Source organism: Protobothrops mucrosquamatus, unplaced genomic scaffold (assembly GCF_001527695.2).
Source record: "Protobothrops mucrosquamatus isolate PMUCROS unplaced genomic scaffold, P.Mucros_1.0 scaffold1545, whole genome shotgun sequence".
Classification (NCBI taxonomy): domain Eukaryota; kingdom Metazoa; phylum Chordata; class Lepidosauria; order Squamata; family Viperidae; genus Protobothrops; species Protobothrops mucrosquamatus.
The window spans coordinates 209680-228944 of NW_015387715.1; the positions used below are offsets into that span (position 1 = coordinate 209680).

Below are 19265 nucleotides of genomic sequence, written 5' to 3' on the forward strand. Positions count from 1 at the left end.
CCCCCACCCAGAAGATAGCTAAACATAATGGACACTTTCTTGGTTTATGTTGAAGCGTTTCCCTCATATATATCTTTTTACCAAGTCAATCTGAACAGTAAAAGGCCAGCTATTGGTTGAAAAACTAAAAATAACTTTAAAAATTCTGAAGAGTAAGATAAAGGATACTGTGCAAATAGGTAGGTGTTTCTTTAGAGCTAAAGAAATTGTGAGTATTTCTATGAGATTTATTGACATAGATTACTTACAACTATGTTTGCAAGACAATACTTGTTACAACTTATTTACAGTATTAGATTCATAACAGCAGCTGGAATTCATATGCTATTGTTGTTAAGTACTATGTATTTTATATTGTCATGTATTCTTTCTTTGAAATAACAGTGATTTATTTGAAAAGAAAACACAACTCAAATTTGTTTAAAATTTGTAATTGTGATATTCTCAACTCCTTTCTATTTTACTTTCTTGGGCTGCGCTTGCCTCCAAACCAAATACATACAGCTATGTTTAAGACTCAGTCAAGAGAAAATTGTACTTTTTAAAGATAAAAAAGGCTATTTCATTCACATCTTGTTATGCTAATGTAAGCAATACTAAACCATTGACATTTGTAGAGCGTATTTGCTCAGTAGGCAATGAAGTACATGAAACATTCTAATTAAGCTCTAAAATGGGTAGCAAAGTGCAATCCGGTTAATCAGTCGCTATATTAAGTGGACTTACTGCTGCTTTCATTAACTAATTGAGGAAAAAAAAGTTACTGTTAACTGAATGAACTACCACTTACTAATGCAAACACTACAGGCTCCTTATCTGGAATACACACAGTCTAAAAAATGTTCTGTACAACTATTCAGATAACAGTAACCTATGGCAGTTTCAATTTGCATAAATTTGAAGTGTTTTACTGACTATTTTGTCTGCTATGCAATAGAGTCTGACCCAAAGAGATTGGGAACAGCCAATTGCCATTTCAATCTGGAGTTCAGGGGACTCTCCTTACTTCTTTTTCATCTCTTTCCAGGAAGAAAACCAGGATAGAGCTGCTCATCTCAGCTCTCTTAGGAAGCTGCATGCATGTAGCCAGACAGCTTATCAATGTCTGAGACAGCAGCACGGAAAATGTTGGAGACCTGTTTTTTGCAAAGCCAAGTTTTAAAAGAAATGGCTCTTCCATTTTACTATTTTGTAACCAAAGAAATGACAGCTGGTTTCTTTTGACAAGAGATGTTACTGTGAAAACTTTGAAGTTCTGAAGAGCACTAAATCTGCTATCTCTCAGCAGATAATCGTACCTGGAGGAGTTGAATAATAAAGCAATAAACAGTGCCATATAAATCTCTTTGTATCCCCTCCCCAAATGAACTGGAGTGGGGAAACCATCAGTATGAGAGGACAGGAAGCATTTTCCTTGGTCTTCTCTAAAGACGACAGAACTTGCAATCTGTCCTCTCCCTTTACACTTCGCCAGATAGGTTGTGTGTGGCTATGCAAGTATATTTCTTCTTTAGTCTGACTTCAAAGCTACAGTTGGCTATGAAGCAATAAAGGCATAATTATTATTCCTAGTTCAATTAATCTAAAGTATTCCAGCTATGGATTAAGCAAAAACCACTCACTTCTTGCCTTTTTCTCTTTCTTCTCAATGTAAAGGACTAAAGGAAATAATTAATGTAGAATTGAAAAGAAGACATGTCTAGAAAATTTTCAATGTTCTTTGCCTGTATATTTACACACTTTGGGACAGAAGTTGGCAGCAGGTGTGTTGTCCAGATATCAAATCCTAGTCCATCCCTACATTTTGCCAGGTGAGGACATCTTAGTTGGCAGCAAGCCAGAATAGGGACTCTAAGGATCAGCAATTGAGGCAGAAAATGTTATGTTGCTTTAGTTTTTTGCCGGCTCAAGAATTAATAAGAAAAGAAAGATGGGACATAGGAATAACTGAGCATGAGTCATAGATCTGTTGTCAAAGTTTTCCAAGATAGAGAATTCTAAAACTCCCCAAGGATATGGGCAATATTACATTTGCTATAGTCATAGCAAAAGTGATTTCTATAAAGAAGATCATGTTTATGTTATGCCAAATTAAGCCACAGGTATTCATACAATAAGTCCCATTTACATGAAGTGGCAGAAGAAGGATTTAGTACTTTTGAGAAAAGTTGAATATGTGGCCAAAATGAAATCCTTCCACTCACATGCTTAGCAATGGAAGTACTGGTCCCAATTGAGGTCATAAGTTGAGGACTACCTGTAAAACTTACCTGTATATACAAAAGTGCTATATAGTATCAATAACTTTAGTCACTTATGAAACTCATGCTTGCATGTGATTAGCATTTAAAAATTAGCATGAATCAAGATGTATAAATGAAATATATATAAGATGTATAAATTCAGGCAAAATTTGTGCAATTATAATACACTTTAATAACTATTCCAGTTAAAACATATGTGCTTGCAATACTATTATTTCTTATTGCAAGTGTACACTACACTACATTAAGGCTGAGTTATGATCATTCAATTCTGAATATGTGTGTAAAGGTGGCAGGAACATTGATTAACTAATAATTAATTGTTTCTAGGAAGACATGTTTCTGTATTAGCCTAATGGTGTGCTCATTTTTAAAATTTCTCATTTTAATATTTTTTAAACGTTTTGACCAAAGCAGACCCTCTTCCCTCTTAAGCATCTCCTGATGTATCATTATAATTCTAATTTCTATTACTATCCGCAACTTCTTATTTTTAACCTGGTATTTTATGAAACAGCACAGATTTAAAGATGACCTACATAGATCACCTTTAAATCAAAATTCAGGATCCTTCCCTGAGCTTTTCAGATTCTGGATGCATGAATGAACTTCATTTCTGAAGTATGAAAAAAGGAATAAAACAAAATCCCTTTGGAATACATAATTTTTTTAAAATAATAGCATGTTCCCTTTTGAACAAGAAATGCAGCACATAGAAAATTTCCTAATTATTACTAAGTATAATACTCATTCAAATAAGAAGTCTAACTTGCTTATTATGTCTTAAAATGCTTTACAAAGTGTACAAATTTGGAAAGTCTATAAAATGATATACAGAGTGCATATCAGGCCTGGATATGCAACAGAAACAACACTGGTCGCTAGTTTTGATGATCTCTAGTGGGAATGTGACTGGGGTATTGGTCCATTCTTGCTCTACTTGACCTTATAAATTGACCATGGGTCCAGGGGTTGGGGTGGGGGGGCACTGCATTGTACTGGTTTATTTCCTGTCTCTGGAACCATTCTTAGTTGAAGCTAATTGGGGGCAAGAGGTCTGAACCCTTGCTTTGCGAGGTCCATCAAGGGTCAGTACTTTCTTTGTTCCTGTTTAACATCTACATGAAACTTCTGGGAGAGATCATCCATCACATTGGGATAAGATATCATCAATATGCTGATGATGTTTGGCCGTACATCTCTGCCTATGGTGAGTTAACCAACGTTACAATTACTCTCTCTTAGTGCCTGAAGGGTATTGAGGTCTGGATGAGGAGCAACAGACTAAAACAGAATCCTGGCAAGATGAAGTGATTCTGGGTTAGGCCTCTTTGGCTCTTAGAGAATTAACATCTTTGGACATGGGTGATGTTGCACTATCCCAGACTACCCCAGACCAATTCAGTGCATAATCATAAACAAGACTCCCTATCATGTTGCCCTAAAAACACTGTTTTGTCAGCAGGCATGGGGCCATGAATGGAGATGAAGCCAATCAAGTGGCTGATTTGATTATGTGGTTGCTGCCATGGGATGGTGTATCATGTGTGTCTGTGTGGTTTATAGGTTTTATCTGGTGGATCTTTAAATATTACAAGCTGCCTGAAGTCGCCCATGTGTGAAATGGCAGCTACAGAAATTTCTTTAATAAATAAATAAATGCTTCTTTATGAAATAAACAATCATACATTTGGACCAATTGCATTACATTCCATAAATAGTTACAATTAACATTACCACACCTTAATGGCTAAGTCACAGTGTTCACTGGCAGTTGTGAGCTGTTCAATATGCCGGTCGACATCTGCCACAGACAAGTTACAGCTGCTCTTCTTTCTCCCGCAGACAACATTCTCCAGTCCTGTCAGCACTCTCTGCAATTCCGAGTTCAAGTCACTACAGGTATCTGAAATAAATAGAATGTGTCAGATGAGCATTGCAGAAGAGACTACCTCTTCATCTTTCTAACGGGATTAGAGAAGAAGAAGAAGGGTGCAGATTCAAATTTTCCTTGAAAATACAGTACTAACATCCTAATCTTGCAACCTACCAATGGTCACCTGACAACTAAGATAAAAGATTAATTCAAATACTATCTTCTTTAATTCAGCCTTAAAGCTCCTATTGCTCGATTTCTATGTAAGGGAAATCAAGGTTGTTTTTTTTTCAGAACAATACAAATGGATGTTGGTTGCCATTATCTTTTGGCTCCCCCCCCCAGCTCTGGGATTTCCTGATAATCTTCTATCCAAGTATTAATCAGATCTGGCTTTGTTTAGATTTTTTGAGACCAGCCAATCAGCCTAAAAGTTGGGAGCCTGATTTTCAACAACACGACAAAACATTAACTTGAGAACCTCAATGGTAAGGTGACTTTGCAAAAAATGTGAAACATCTGCACAATATCACTAAAGCCAACAAATAAGGCAAACCAGAAATCTTCAGTGTAATGTAATTATATTCTTCTAAGCCAGGGGTGTCAAACTGCCGGCCCGTGGGCCAGTTTCATCATACCGGAGCTGCGCCCACCCCATTGCCGGCAATGGCAAAAAAGCTCCGATACGTTGCGCGACGTCACGTGATATTGCGAGTTTGACATGTCTGTTCTAAGTAATCTTTAGCATGATTCACTTATATTTTATTACACCTTATAAGTGTCTGTAATATCAGAGTACTATATTCTCATTACAATTTTTTCAAAAAAGTGAGATGATCTCTGTTTCTGCTTGTACTGAATCTCTGATTACATTTATTATTCTGGATGGTCAGAAGATGAATTGGTATAGTCCACCCACATAATGTTGGTGGTGAGGAATAAACTAAATGCATTCAATAATATACTTATCTTTCATAGGTGACAATAACAAAAGTGTCACGCAAGCAATATATATTCCTACTGAATTTATTGGGTAATGTTTATAGAATCCAAAGTATTTTCACTTATTTTATTTATGATCATGAATAAAAATGAAAGCAATAATATAGTTATGAACTAATAAAACATAATGAAGAATTAACATACAAAAGGGACAAAAGTTAATGAGAAATATTAAATGTTGGCAACTTTCTATACAGTATAAGATAAATGTATAGTATCACTCAAACATCTGTGAGATTGAAGAATACATTAGAAGTATTTTCTGTAAGAATTCTAATAAGAAAACCAGTAGAATTTAACAACTTTAATATGTCAATAGATTGATCCATTTGTAAAAATTGCAGAACTTCCATTTTAGGTCAAGGTAAAATACTGAATCTTGCAATGTAAATCCCCCCCCCCATAGAACAGAGACAGAGGTGGTCTTTGGAAAATCTCCCATAAAAATTATTTGAACCTTTGCAGAATGTCTGTCCTTTTACAGATCCAAATCAAGGAGTGACTTCTACCATTGGGACTGGGCTATGAGGCTGCAGTAAGACAATTCCAAGGCCATGCATTTTTCTTAAGAAGAAATAAACTTGTCAGCAAGGACTAAATGAACAAATGACCCACCCTGGAAAATTAGATTTGGCTGATATTTCTAACTAGCATTAGAACTAGGAAAATTAATTATAGCTTTGGAAGATTCTGGGCATACAACAACAGCTTTTCAAGCCATTTGTTAATTCTAAGCAGCTGTAGATTCAAAATCAATTCCAAGATATGTAAAAGTCTTGGTCTATTCAGCTGGGATACCATTGTTTCTCTGACCATATTTATTACTTAGTAAAGAAAGCCATTTTTTAAAAAATAAACCAACTTGTTTCATCAAAGTAATATGTTGCTATAATTCTGTTGAAAAGTAACCTGAGTCTGGAAGAAAATGACAATATAAATGAATATTGCCTAATCTGGACACTGAAATTAAAATTTTACTTTCACATATATGAACTAAACAGGAGAAGCTTCTTGAATGAAAAGCCTAGTTGTATAGGGAACTATTTGCTAGGTACTGATAAATCTTAGTTTTTCTAAAAGATTTTACTCTGGATGAATTTATAAAAAAGATTTTGTGGCCCCAGCGGCCCGATCTGGGCTCTGGAGACCTGGAAAAGGTCTCCGGAGCCCAGATAGGGCCGTGCCCCCCCCCCCGAAAAATCGTTCCATGGCCATAAATCCAGGCGGCAGAGTCTTTTCCAGGCCTCTGGAGCCCGTATCGGGCCACGGTGGGCTGTGGATGCATCCCCTGGCCTCAGATCGGAGCAGCAGCAAGAACCACGGCAGAGAGGAGACAGACCTTTTCCAGGTGAGTGATCTGCACCTCAGAAGCTCCCTAAAGCAGTTTCTTCTCCCCCCCGGCTCTGTAATGGCTTTCGACTGGAGCTAGAACAATGCATGAGTTCCGGCACCTTTTTTTTTTTTTTTTTTTTTACAAAAAAAGCACTGTATAGATCTATTTGGAAAATTATTGTTTATAGTCTGAAAATGGTGAATAGATTTGAATAAAATTATCTTCAATTGCAGTGTTTCAATGTTCCTTTATATGCTGACTTTTTTTTAGTCACAGCAATTTTGTACATTTTACAGATCCAATCAAACATTTACTTTTCAAATATTTTGCAATAGCTAGGGCAACAGTAATTTAATCAATTTCTTAGCTGAACCAATTTATATGCCATAAAAAACACAGATTTCCACATGTATATTCAGGAAAATTTGAGACACACACTACACAACATACTCTTACCAATAAATTATTGGTAAGTTTAGAAGACATCTTATCTCTCTGAACTAAACATCAGAATCCAGAATCTTTAAAATGTGACTTGATATACTGACTCTTTCTGTCACAAGTTATTTCTACATAGCACATTGGCTATAGGCCCAGACAATGCAACCACAAAACCTGCTGGAGCTTGACAAAAACCATGATTACTAGAGTCATTCTGACACAAACAAATGTCCCTAACACTTCCCAGCTCAGCCAAATGTTATCTGAAACCTGCCATCTGTATAAAAATTATACAGCTTTCGGAAAGCAACAAGTCTTGGAAGAACATTGCTTTTCATTTCCTTTGTTACTGATCTAATATTACTAGCAATCTATGAATTTATACAGTTAATTGCATAAGAAGAAATCTTCAAAAACTAATAATTTAATGTACTATTGAGTAAAATGCTATATTTAAACTAAATTATTTCAGAATATTTTAAAAAAGTAAATGGACAAATGAGAATGATTTACTTCAGCACTTTGCAAATATTTTTAAAAAGGATTACCTCCTATGTTATTTCTGATTTTTTTTACTGCATTTGAATTCTCAAATACAAACATTCTCACTGCAACTTTTGCTGAAATTAATATTCTATACTTATTTCTGGGTATTGATGTTTTATGTGTATTTTAAATACTTGTATTATTAAAAAATAATGTTTGATATTTTTACTTTTCTTTCAACATCATTTTTTGGATGTCATTTTTTCCTTCAAAGAGGCTAGAAAAAATTATTAAATGCAGCTGTTTACCTCACATTTTAAAAGATTAGGAAGGTTTGCTAGTTATTTAAATCTATTGAGATATGGCACTATAAGCTTTATTAAAAAAATAATCAATTTTTTACAACTATAAATATATTCAATATACCAATGTCAGCTGTGACCATAGTTGACTGGTTCTCTGGAATGGAAGCAGAGGTCTGATCTTGGTCCATGCTATGTGAATCATCATTGACCTCATGTTGACTCTGACTGAGTTCTGATCGTAGTTCAGAATATTCATCTTCTTCTCTGAGGAATGAAACATAAAATATTTGGAATAAATAAACAGAAACTGAGCAAATGTAGTTTAATAATTTAAAATGATCAAAGATGCTTTTTTATAGATATTCTATATTACATTCAGTAATATCTGTTTGTAAGATCTAGAACATTAATACAATGGTCAATGAAGGGAACATAAAGCATAAAATTGATCACAGAAGGTATTGAAAGTAAAGCTACAGTACATTCAGTGCTTTGTACTAGTATTCAGTTATTTAAACTCTGCTTTCAAAATGTTATTTTATTTATTTACCATTTGTAACTTCCAGGTTTTCAGAACAGCACAGAAATGGTCAGAAATACATAGCTTATACAATTCCACTTTCAACCCAGGTCTATCTAATCTACTTTCAGGGACTTCTCACATTTTTCTTGCATTATTCTTTTGCTAGTGGGTGGGGTGTTTCACTTTTAAGAAATTCATTATTTCACAATATTAATTAGCAGTACATAAATGAACAGAAAATATATCAAGTTGGAAAAATCAGTCACTTTCTTTCACAGAAGGTTATAGCTAGGAATTATCTTCAGTAGCACATCTCTTCAGGCATGCTAAAATTAATACTTTAAGAACTACAGAAGTCATTATTTTTATACCTTAAAAGGAAATTTATCTTACTGTGTTGACACATTGTACAGCAAACTATTTACAAATATTTCAATAACACATTCCAATAGAAACAGATTTTATTTAAATATATACAGTAGTTCAAGGGGTTTCTCCTTCCTAAGAAAATATTAAGTGCAACTATTCAGCTACAATTGAAGGCAGTAATGGAATACTCCGGACGCCCACAAAATTCCTTCAAAGATGCCTAGATTCAATTGGCTGAAGACTTTCCTTTAAGAGGATAGCAATTGTTTGTGATCAAATGCTAGCTGTTTCTGATAAAAGGAAAACATAAAATTATTACTTCCTCTTCGTGTAAGTGCACAACTATTCAAATTATCAAAACTAAATTCAAATGAGAAGTATTAGTTTATTAGGAGAACCAAAAATATTCAAAACATGCCAGAAGTTTGTTTAAAGTTGAGATCAAAGCTATATATTTATTAAATAAGAGAACTAAATTCTAAATAGCACAGTAACTGGCACACAAATCAAAATATATGATAATGAAATATTGGTTAATGCTCTATGAATACTTAATTACTGGGAACATTACACTCCAATAATAATTAGCCTTAAGCAAAAAAACAATTACCATGATGTTGAAGACATGTCTTTTTTTTGGTTAGAAGGATAATTTGTTTGCATGCTTAGTCAACTCTCTGCAATTAGTCATTCATTTCAAAACTTGAATTACTTCTTTCCTGGTGAAAGAGCTTATCACCATATTAAAACTGAACACACAAGATGCAATGAATCTCAAATTTGCTCTATTTAGCCAAATTGGGTTAAATTCAAACTAGGAGGTAATGTTAGCTTTTTCTTTGTGAAAACAAACATTGCATACTTGTTATAGCTGAACACAGTGCAACAATCTGGAGAGCATCCCTTACACATGCAATTTCCTTATTTTAAAGGAAAGACTGATCAGTCTTCTTCTCTAGTTTTCATTTTAGAGAATCCATTGAAGGAATATCTTTTTCAAAATTAATTTAGTTTTGAAAGAAATCTGTCTAACATATTTCAGTTTAGCATGCTCCCTTTATTTATAACATATGCAGGCTAATAATCTGCCTCATGTTGATATTAGTATTTCTGAGTTAACTTAAGTATGACTTCATTGCACAATTGTGTTTCCCACATGCCTCTTTATGCCGTGCATTTTTTTCTTGCATATTTTAGTACATAAGTGCTCCCATCTCACCTAGATATCACATATATTAAAAATATACAAAATTAAATATAATTATACGAATCCAGTAAGTACTTTCTTCAAAAATGTGTTGTACCATCTCTTTTATTTGAGGTATCACAGCTTTTGATTTCTTGGTATTCTACATCCCTAATCCTAACATTTCTGGCACTAGGGACTGGTTTTGTGGAAGACAATTTTTCCATGGACCAGGATGGTGGCGTCTGTTTGCGCAACCTAGATCCCGTACATGCACAGATGAAGCTTTGCTCATTCGCCCACCATTTGTGAGGCCCAGTTCCTAACAGGGGTTTGGGGGCCCTGTTCTAGATGTATTGGTCATACTGACTGAGAATTGTGAAGTTCAACACATCGGGAAGACTCTAGGCTATGGAAAATTGTATTACAGCAAACACAGTATGACTCCAGACTGAAAGTTATTTGTGTGTGGCTATTTAGTAAGTGTATGGCACATGTAAACATTTCAAGTTGAACATGTTACGGAAATTATAACTGCTCATTTTCTTTCAAACTATTACCTAGCTGAGGATACAGTTTTCTTAATACACATTTTTGGAATCAGCCTCTTTTTAAGAAGACTGTCATATTTTTTCTCAGAGTTTTTAAATTTGGCATTTTAATATTTCAATACTGTTGCTGTTTAATTTTGAGACTTCAATAAAGTTGTTGTTTACCTTAGGCATGTGTTATTGTTGTTTTAATTGAAAATGTAATTGATAATTAAAATAATTACTAAAGACTTTAGCAGTCTTCCTTCCAGAAGAATTAGAGAAGGAAGACTAATACGTTCAAATCACAAATACCATCTTCAATGATAATTTATCTTTTCAGAAGATATTATATAAAATTTTCAATGATCTAATACATGGTCCTAATGAGAGCATATTAAAGTCTGCATAACCACTAATGCTTCAAGAAATATCATGTATTTATCAGGGTATTTTTATTTTTATTTTCAGCATCCAGCCAGACTGGATTTTTTTATATGTTTAATGATGGATGTTTGGGTCATTTTTTCCCTTTTTTTCCTTTTATATACACTTTTTTTCTTTTTTGTTGTTACTGTTGGATGTATGTTTTTGTGTATATAATAAATATATACATAAAAAAAGAAATATCATATATATGACATTGTGGACACAGCTAATTGCTATGCTATTTAAATTTATTTTTGAGAATTATTAGGTATACATAATAACAGAACTATTTTGAAATATGCTGAGTTGATGAAAGCTCTACAAAAACCTAGTTTTCTAGTTACTAATCGTTGATTGTTATCATTTATCCTTCTAATAACAGATCATATATATTTGCTTTTCTCATTAAACAAAACACAAGAAATTATACAAATTACACAAACTTTTACTCCTCATACACTCCTCCGCTAAGGAATTAATTTGGGATGCTGACAGGGTGTGTACACAGTAATTCTCTCATGGTTTCACACACAATCTAAAAACTGGCTCTTTTCCAACTTTCATTCTGTTTTAATCAGTGCTGCCACAATACCTTGATATCTATGGTTTGAAATCCTCTGTGAATAAAAGAGTTGTTATAATTCAACTTATGTTAATATTTGCGTTACGTCTTCTCACTGTTAGTTCTCTCATATGAACACTGATTAACAATCCTCCATTTTTTTCTGACCTTTGGGTAATCTGAATGGGTGACTTTGTTCCCGTGTGCAACAAATCAATTTTGTGAAGTTAAAAGATTTATATTCTAAGGAATATGGAAAAAGGAAAATCCTTTTTGAGTGTAAAGGGAAAAAAAAGAAATTGAATTTTATTTTTTCATTAGGGTTAGGGTTAAGAAAAATAAGAAATTTCCCTCATAGCAAATTTATAGTTAAAATAAATATACAGCATCAAAGCATAGAATAATTTGCTATCAAGATAAGTTTTCACAGAATACTAAATGACAGTGTATAGCAGAGGTGGCGAACCTATGGCACACGTGCCAGAGGCGGCACTCAGAGCCCTCTCTGTGGGCACGCATGCCGTGCCCCGGAGATGGTGAGGGACTGGCCCCTGCCACCCTGGCCCCGCCCACCCAGTCTGCCATGACCACCGCGGCCACGCCCACATGGCACCCGGTGATAAATAAGTGGGTTTTGGGTTGCAGTTTGGGCACTGGGTCTCTAAAAGGTTCGCCATCACTGGTGTATAGAATATGTCATAGACCAGTAAAGATCTAAACAGAAGCTAAAACCTCTATATTCGCTAGATAAGCATTCCTAAAATTAAGAAGAGTTAATCAAATACAGTTTGCTTGTTTCAAGTCATTATTTCAGATACTTCCAAAAGTGGCAAGGATAAACTGATCTAAATTTATTATATAATCCACAACATAATAAATGGACATTAGAAATGTTATTTTAATTAAACTAAATGAGAAACAAGTCTCCACCCTCAAAAGCTTATAAAAATCATATATTTTGAACTAACATCTATTTGATGAATTATACAAACACATACAAGTCTTTATACAGAATAAAGAAAAAATAGCAAACAGCAATGATATTTACCCTTTTAGCTAATTTTTTCAATAGGAAAATAATGATTTCAAATGGTGAATATTGTCAGTACTCCTTTGCTTGCATTAATGAATTTTAGACCAATGCCTCTATTTTTAGTAGAAGAATTAGACCTTTTGAGGCAAACTTTATAGCATATTAAAGATTCAACGACGTAGTGCTTAGCTATCTTTTTTTTAATTATTCATAGGTACATTATAATGTAAAAAAATCCTAGAAGGAAAAATGGTAAGTTATTTTCATAACCCTGGCAAAAAAAATCTAGTATGCCAAAATTGTGGAAACCTTTTGGGAAAAGTGTACAGTAGAAATGCCATCTTTGGTTAAGTTTCCACCAATTTTTCTTCTAATTTCTTTATAACTGTAGCCTTGTTCATTTAATAATACTATTTTACATTGTTTTCTGGGCAACCAGTTAACTCTTTGCACCATTACTTTAATTTTGTTACGTTTTACAAGCTCACTAAATGAAAGAACACAAAAAACCTCAACCAACTTGATAGCGATCACATAACACACTGACAAATATCTTCCTCTCAGCTTCAATAGATGACATTAATAACTGAATCCTACTGTGATCTGATTGGCTCATTGCCAAAACAAGATGACATCTGATTGGCTCTCTAAATACTCATGCTCATTGGCTACAATCAGATGAAGGAAAGCTACCTGATATCAACCTAAGCAAGTTGTGCTTCCTTTTCTGGTTATTTGGCTATAACTTTTCATAGAACACAGTACAGATAATTGAACAAACTTTGTTGCATTACATTCTTGATTAAATTATCTTTCCATTGATATATAATTTTATGGTACTACTCCCAAAAAAAGTGGTGCTATTAGCCATCAAACCTCAAAAATACACTTTTCCCAAAAGGTTTCCACAATTTTTCCCACTACTGTATTTACACCTCTAAGATACTCTAGAGTTATCATTATAACTTTCATCACTCCACATGTTTTTAAAAAATCCTTCCACTACTAAGTCTTAAAAACTTATAAAAAGTTGAATTATTTGCAAATTTACTTTGATATTTTTAATTACCAGTAGACTAAATCATAATCCAACAGAAAATATTAGATATGAAAATCACACTTTAAGTTATTAGCAGACTATTCTTCTCATCCTTGCGGCTTTCCCAACTATCCTTCCTAACATTTAGCTACTCTGCTCCCTTTCCCTGTTTTAATCTCCATAGGGATGTGGGTCTAATCACAGGCAAATTTCTTTAGCAATGCAGCAAAGCTCAAAAAGTTCACAAGGCCATGACTATATAGGGAATCCTTAATGACCCAAAAGATTTTAATTTCCTTGTCTATATTTGAGCTGATAAGGTTAAGGATTATGCATGCATAGAACATAAATTGTAAGCAAGGACAGTTTGTGACAATGTATAATGTTATTATTAATCACATGATATATCATTATTAAAGCATCAGTGTTAGCTTTCAATTTCCTAAGTCAGCCACATGAGATATTCTTAATGTTGACCTTATTCTGGCAGAAAAATACAAAATGAATACCCTATAATAAAAGCTGAAGCTTATCATCTGATACTGAACAGAGCCTTAAAATATTTATTAAATAACAATAAAACTTTCTAGTGACTATATAACTGGAAAATGTTTTTCACATCATTTTTTAAAAGTTAAGAATCGTAACATTAAAAAGGGAATTGTAATTTAAAGTATTTTTCCACTATTATATTTTGAAAGAATTTCAATACGATGCCCTTTTAAAAAAATACAATGAAAATACATTGAGCTATAACTAGTTCACTTATCCAGTAGGCGATTCTAATTTCAAAATCATATCACTTAAAAAGAGATAATAAAACTTAATTATTTCTGTTATTTCCTTTATTGCCTTGGTAACATTATAGTTTTATTTGCCACATAAGCAGGAAGTTAACCTGATCTATCACAACAATCGTCATTTAAATTTTTCCTTATTAGAAGTCAAGATTATAGTTTTCTGTATACTTGTTATTAAATTTTTTTTGTTAAGAATTACATTTTAAAACATTGAACTATCGAATATGTAAGAATATTAGTATTTTTTATTAATGGTGTAATTTGCAAATTTATCTTTTAACATTTGTTAACCAAGGTCTATTTTATAGAACTAATTTTTATAATGCCCTCTGAAAAATCTTAGATCAACCTTCTCTTCTCTGGCAACCTATAGACATATTCTAACTAGTCTTAGTTTATCTGTTAATTCTTTGCCTGGTCAGCTATATTACAATTCAGAAAACACTCATTTTTGATTATACTCTATGTTTTAATATGATCCTTGGGGCAAAGATACTGTGTACCAATGACCATGGTTGATTCCAGCTAGGCTTCTACTTGGGCAGCACTTCACAAATGATGAGCGAAGTGATATACTAATGGGGTAGGCAGTTCCCAAGTCTTAAAGAGATTTTTATGTAAAACCATGCATTTTAAATTTGACATGGAAACAATGATGTTTACCAATCATGGTAACCCTTGAAGCTGAGGCTGGACCCTACCCAATAGAAGCCTGGCCATAGGATTCTGGATCTGCTGTGGTTGATTGTTTCTTCCAAAGGTATTCAAATTCCAAAACACAGGAATTTAGTCAATCTATTTTGTTGCATACCAAGCAGAAAAGAGTATATTTGACTTCATTACAGTAATTACAACTTCCAAGCCACTCTGCCACAATAACTCAGAGCTAGAATGCTGATTTTTGCTGTAACAATTTATGAACACATAATTTACAATGCTACAGCCTTTTTTTTTTACAAACTTTTGGTAACAAGTGTTTTTAAAAACTAACTAGCACTATTTCAGATAGTTTATCTTTCAAATCTCATATTAAATTGTATATAACTGCATCTCTTTAAAAATATGTTTTCCAAGCAGCTGGAGTGTAAACAATTGCATTGTTGTAAGATAATTCAGAATGATAATTGGCTTGACTTTTTAATTATCATGTCATCTCCATCAGATGCATTTGAAAGTGTTAATGCCTTATCCAACTCATATTGCGGTATGGTTTCGTGTATGCTTTGTTGAAAAAATTTGAAATATTTTTGACAATACTAAAAACCACATCAACCCTGTCATTAAAGAAAGTCAGACTACTTAGAGAAGAAATATATATAATATTGCACTGCATTGAACACTCTCTGCTTACATTTATTTTTGAAGTCATTAAGTCATTTCTACCTGTGCCATTCAGTCCAGTAGGAGTGAATGGCAACTGGCAGGGCCCAAGAAGAAAACCTTTGAAGTTCTGGTACTCCACTCTCTGGAATGTCATTCCTTCAGGCACCAGGTTGGTTTCTTCCCTGTTGGCCTTCCATAAGGCCTTGAAGATGTGGCTTTGTGCTTGAAACTGGAAGCCCTAGAGATGGGCCCCCAGTTTGGTTATATTGACTGTTCAATTGGGGCTTTATAATTTTTTCTGGTGCTACGGGTTTTATATTTTTTGCGTATGTTTTTATCAGGATTTTTATTTTGTTAGCTGCCCAGAGTCATGAATATGAGATGGACAGCCATATAAGCCCACTGAATGAATAAGAAAGAATAACAAATAGAATTGCATTATGAACTTATTGTTATAATTTGGTATGGATCTTACTTTGTTTGCAAAGTCTTACATACATAGATGATACTAGATAAAAACTATTAGTCTTCATTACTAAAATGTTACTCTCCATATATTTTGCATACTTTGTACATGTAGTTTTACCATCTATTGATAAAAGCTTGTGATTTGGACAACAAATCTATGTAACACTAAAGAGTTTTTCTTGTATAAAACCAATGGATCAGAATAGTTGGTAGAATTAATATGGACTACTCATAAATAATACTCATTTATAGTCAAGAGTGTGTGATGTCTTAATGTTTCAAGGATAGACAGCTCTGGAAGATGTTAAGAAACTAAAGAAAGGTATTAAGAATCATCTAATGGCATAAATGGTCAGCAAAGCACAGTATCATGTTCCCTGGCAAAATCAGGGCACTGCCACTTTCTCAACAACTTTTGGGTGGATTTTTGGAAATGCAATCTTGTTAGAGACTAAAATACCTTTTTCTTTATCATTATAGGGCTCCTGATCTATAATGGAGCAGAGTTTTATCTATGAACCCTCATGCAACTTCTTTTCCAGTACTGGCCTGGAAATTACTGAAATGAGTGTTACAGCTTCTCAATCTCCCTGGTTATTGCAAATAAAACTTGTTCTGCTCCTGTTATCAATAATATAATTTTCTCCAGTGACCTGAAGATTGTTGACAGACAAGCCTCAGGTTGCTCATTCCTATTATAAATAGTTAAGCTTAAGGGTTTTTAAAAATGAACTTTTAATTCTGTGTTATTTGGATAGGTATTAAATGCTAAGGACTTGGAAAGAATGTCCAACAGCTATAGGTGACTTGCTGTTATACTTAAGATATACTTCAGTGGCAAGAGAGTTTATGAAATGTCCAGGATATGAATAAGGGAAGCAAAACACAGAATTCAGTCACTAATCTAAGGTCTGAAAGAATGTATATTTAGAAAGAGAAATTGTTTTCACCAAACGCAAGAAGTATGTTCACATACTTGTTAATAAATACAGTTGTCATTGTACCTTATAGTAGTTCCTTGTAGTCGATCTATTTTCTTATTTAGCTCTGCAATAATGCTATGAAGCTCTGTGATCCGTTCCTCATAACGAAGCGTTGTACGCTCTTGCACATCTTCATGCTCTCTCATTAGGTGAGATTGCTCACACTAAGTAGTGTAAAAAGAAATGTTGAGGTCATATGGAGGCAATATGGAATATGATGCAAGATGGTATTTTACAACCTGTCATCTTACCAAACATATACAAACTTGTAACAGGTTTAGATTAGATAGACTGGTTAATGAAAAATTTCCTTCAAGGTTTAATATAAGCCATAACAATACTCCTTTTTGTGTAAATATCATTTTTGATGAAATTATTTGTCTTTGTAAAAAAAAAAAAGCACCCAATGAAGTTTAGGAAGATAACCTTGCTCTGTGTCCCCAGGCTCTTGGGTCAAAATGAGGAAATTCCCAACTGGTGAAATATAGTATATTATATTTCTGATTGCCATTTACTTGTTTTAGTTTGCTTTATAATGGTACCTTTGGTATTTTTATTTTGTATTTTTTTATTATACATCACCCAGAATGATATAGTTTGAGTTGGCTTCCCATATAAATATACTAAATATACACAGTCACAGCACAGGAATAATGTATTCTCATCACCACAATATAGTTTATAGTCGGTAACTGAAACTATAAACCTTAAACTATAATTTACGGAACTTTTGGATCACACATTCTTTATTCTTTAGTCTATATTCTTTAGTCTACATCCTGCTGTAATATCATATGCATTTCCTGTTCCAGTAAATAGTAAAAAGATTGACTTCTGGATGGTTTGGATCTGCAAAAAAAGGTGACAGTGACATCTGGATGTCATTCCCACTACAAAAAGAGGCCATTTTGCTAAAGAAGCATCCCATCTGATGAGATGGATCACATTGAAATTATTTTTGGCTATGTACTAGTCCCAAACCTAATATTAAAGACGAGGAAGACTCCTACCAAAAACATTGATCTGGAACATTCCTGATGGCAACTTATGCAAAAATATATATGAATCACAGAAATCAGAATGAAAACCCTATTAGTTTTAGGATATTGATACAACAATTTAATGGGTCCTCTCATTTTAGATATAAAACTTTATAATAACATACTGTAGCTTCATTGTAATGAAAGACCGTATCTTTATAGACTCAGCTATGAGACTAAATTTAAATTTTAAGTGATGAAAGTTCCATATCAAAACAGGATCATTACATTACTCAATATATCAATCAAATTATTCATGATAATTTACAAGGTGTGTCATGTCTGAAGTAAGGGGGAGGCTAGTTTTCCATTTAACTCATTTAGAGTAGGCTCAAAGCAGAAAGTAGGAGCAAAACGGGATGCAAATTTGTTCCCTCTTTAGAGTAGCTAGGGTAATGCTTGAATGATAGTGGGTGGATGAGAATGATTAATAATCCTGATATGGGGATAATTTCACATATCTGTTGGGTTTAACTGGATGCAAAATACATATTCCATTATTTTACGGTAAAACAGCCACTGCCTGAAAACTAGACCAGAAATTTATGCTAGATGACTGTGCAATCCATGACATACTGTAACTACCCCATTTGCTTCGCTGGAAAATTATTCATGTTTTTTATGGAAGTGTCAACCAAAATCATTTAAGGAAATTACTTCATGCTATTTTCTCTCTTTTATCACAGCAGCAACTATTTCAGATACAAATTTCACAATATAACATTTTAATTAATTGAACAATTATTTTTAATACTTGGAGATCATCAGAATTTAGAAAACTGATATTAGTTATCTTGTATATTAAAATATTCACAGCCACAAATATAGTACCATAAATCATTAAAAATATTGAATTGCATAATACTAGTATACTGAAGATTATTAAATATTTTTTCTTTAATTAATAATCTGTTTTTATAGAAGAGTATCTTAATAATAATAATAATAATAATAATAATAATAATAATAATAATAATAATAATAATAATAATAATAATAATAAAAAGTTGGAAGGGACTTTGGAGGTCATCTAGTCCAATCCCCTGCTCAGGCAGGAAACCCTATACCATTTCAGACAAATGGCTGTCCAGTCTCTTCTTAAAAACTTCCAGTGTTGGAGCATTCACCACTTCTGGAGGCAGGTTGTTCCACTGGTTAATTGTTCTAACTGTCAGGAAGTTTCTCCTTAGTTCTAAGTTGCTTCTCTCCTTGATTAGTTTCCATCCGTTGCTTCTTGTCCTGCCCTCAGGTGCCTTGGAAAATAGCTTGACTC

The 19265-nt window shown here is 33.4% G+C and overlaps 1 protein-coding gene across 1 annotated transcript in view; it reads right to left on the reverse strand.

Annotated features, from left to right (window-relative positions):
• Positions 1-19265, reverse strand: part of MCC (MCC regulator of WNT signaling pathway) — a gene marked incomplete in the record, with an annotated part of 78492 nt that overhangs the window by 46289 nt on the left and 12938 nt on the right. The window contains 3 exon segments of the mRNA XM_015822393.1: positions 4007-4170; positions 7829-7971; positions 16974-17116. Coding sequence (XP_015677879.1) covers positions 4007-4170; positions 7829-7971; positions 16974-17116 — 450 coding nt within the window.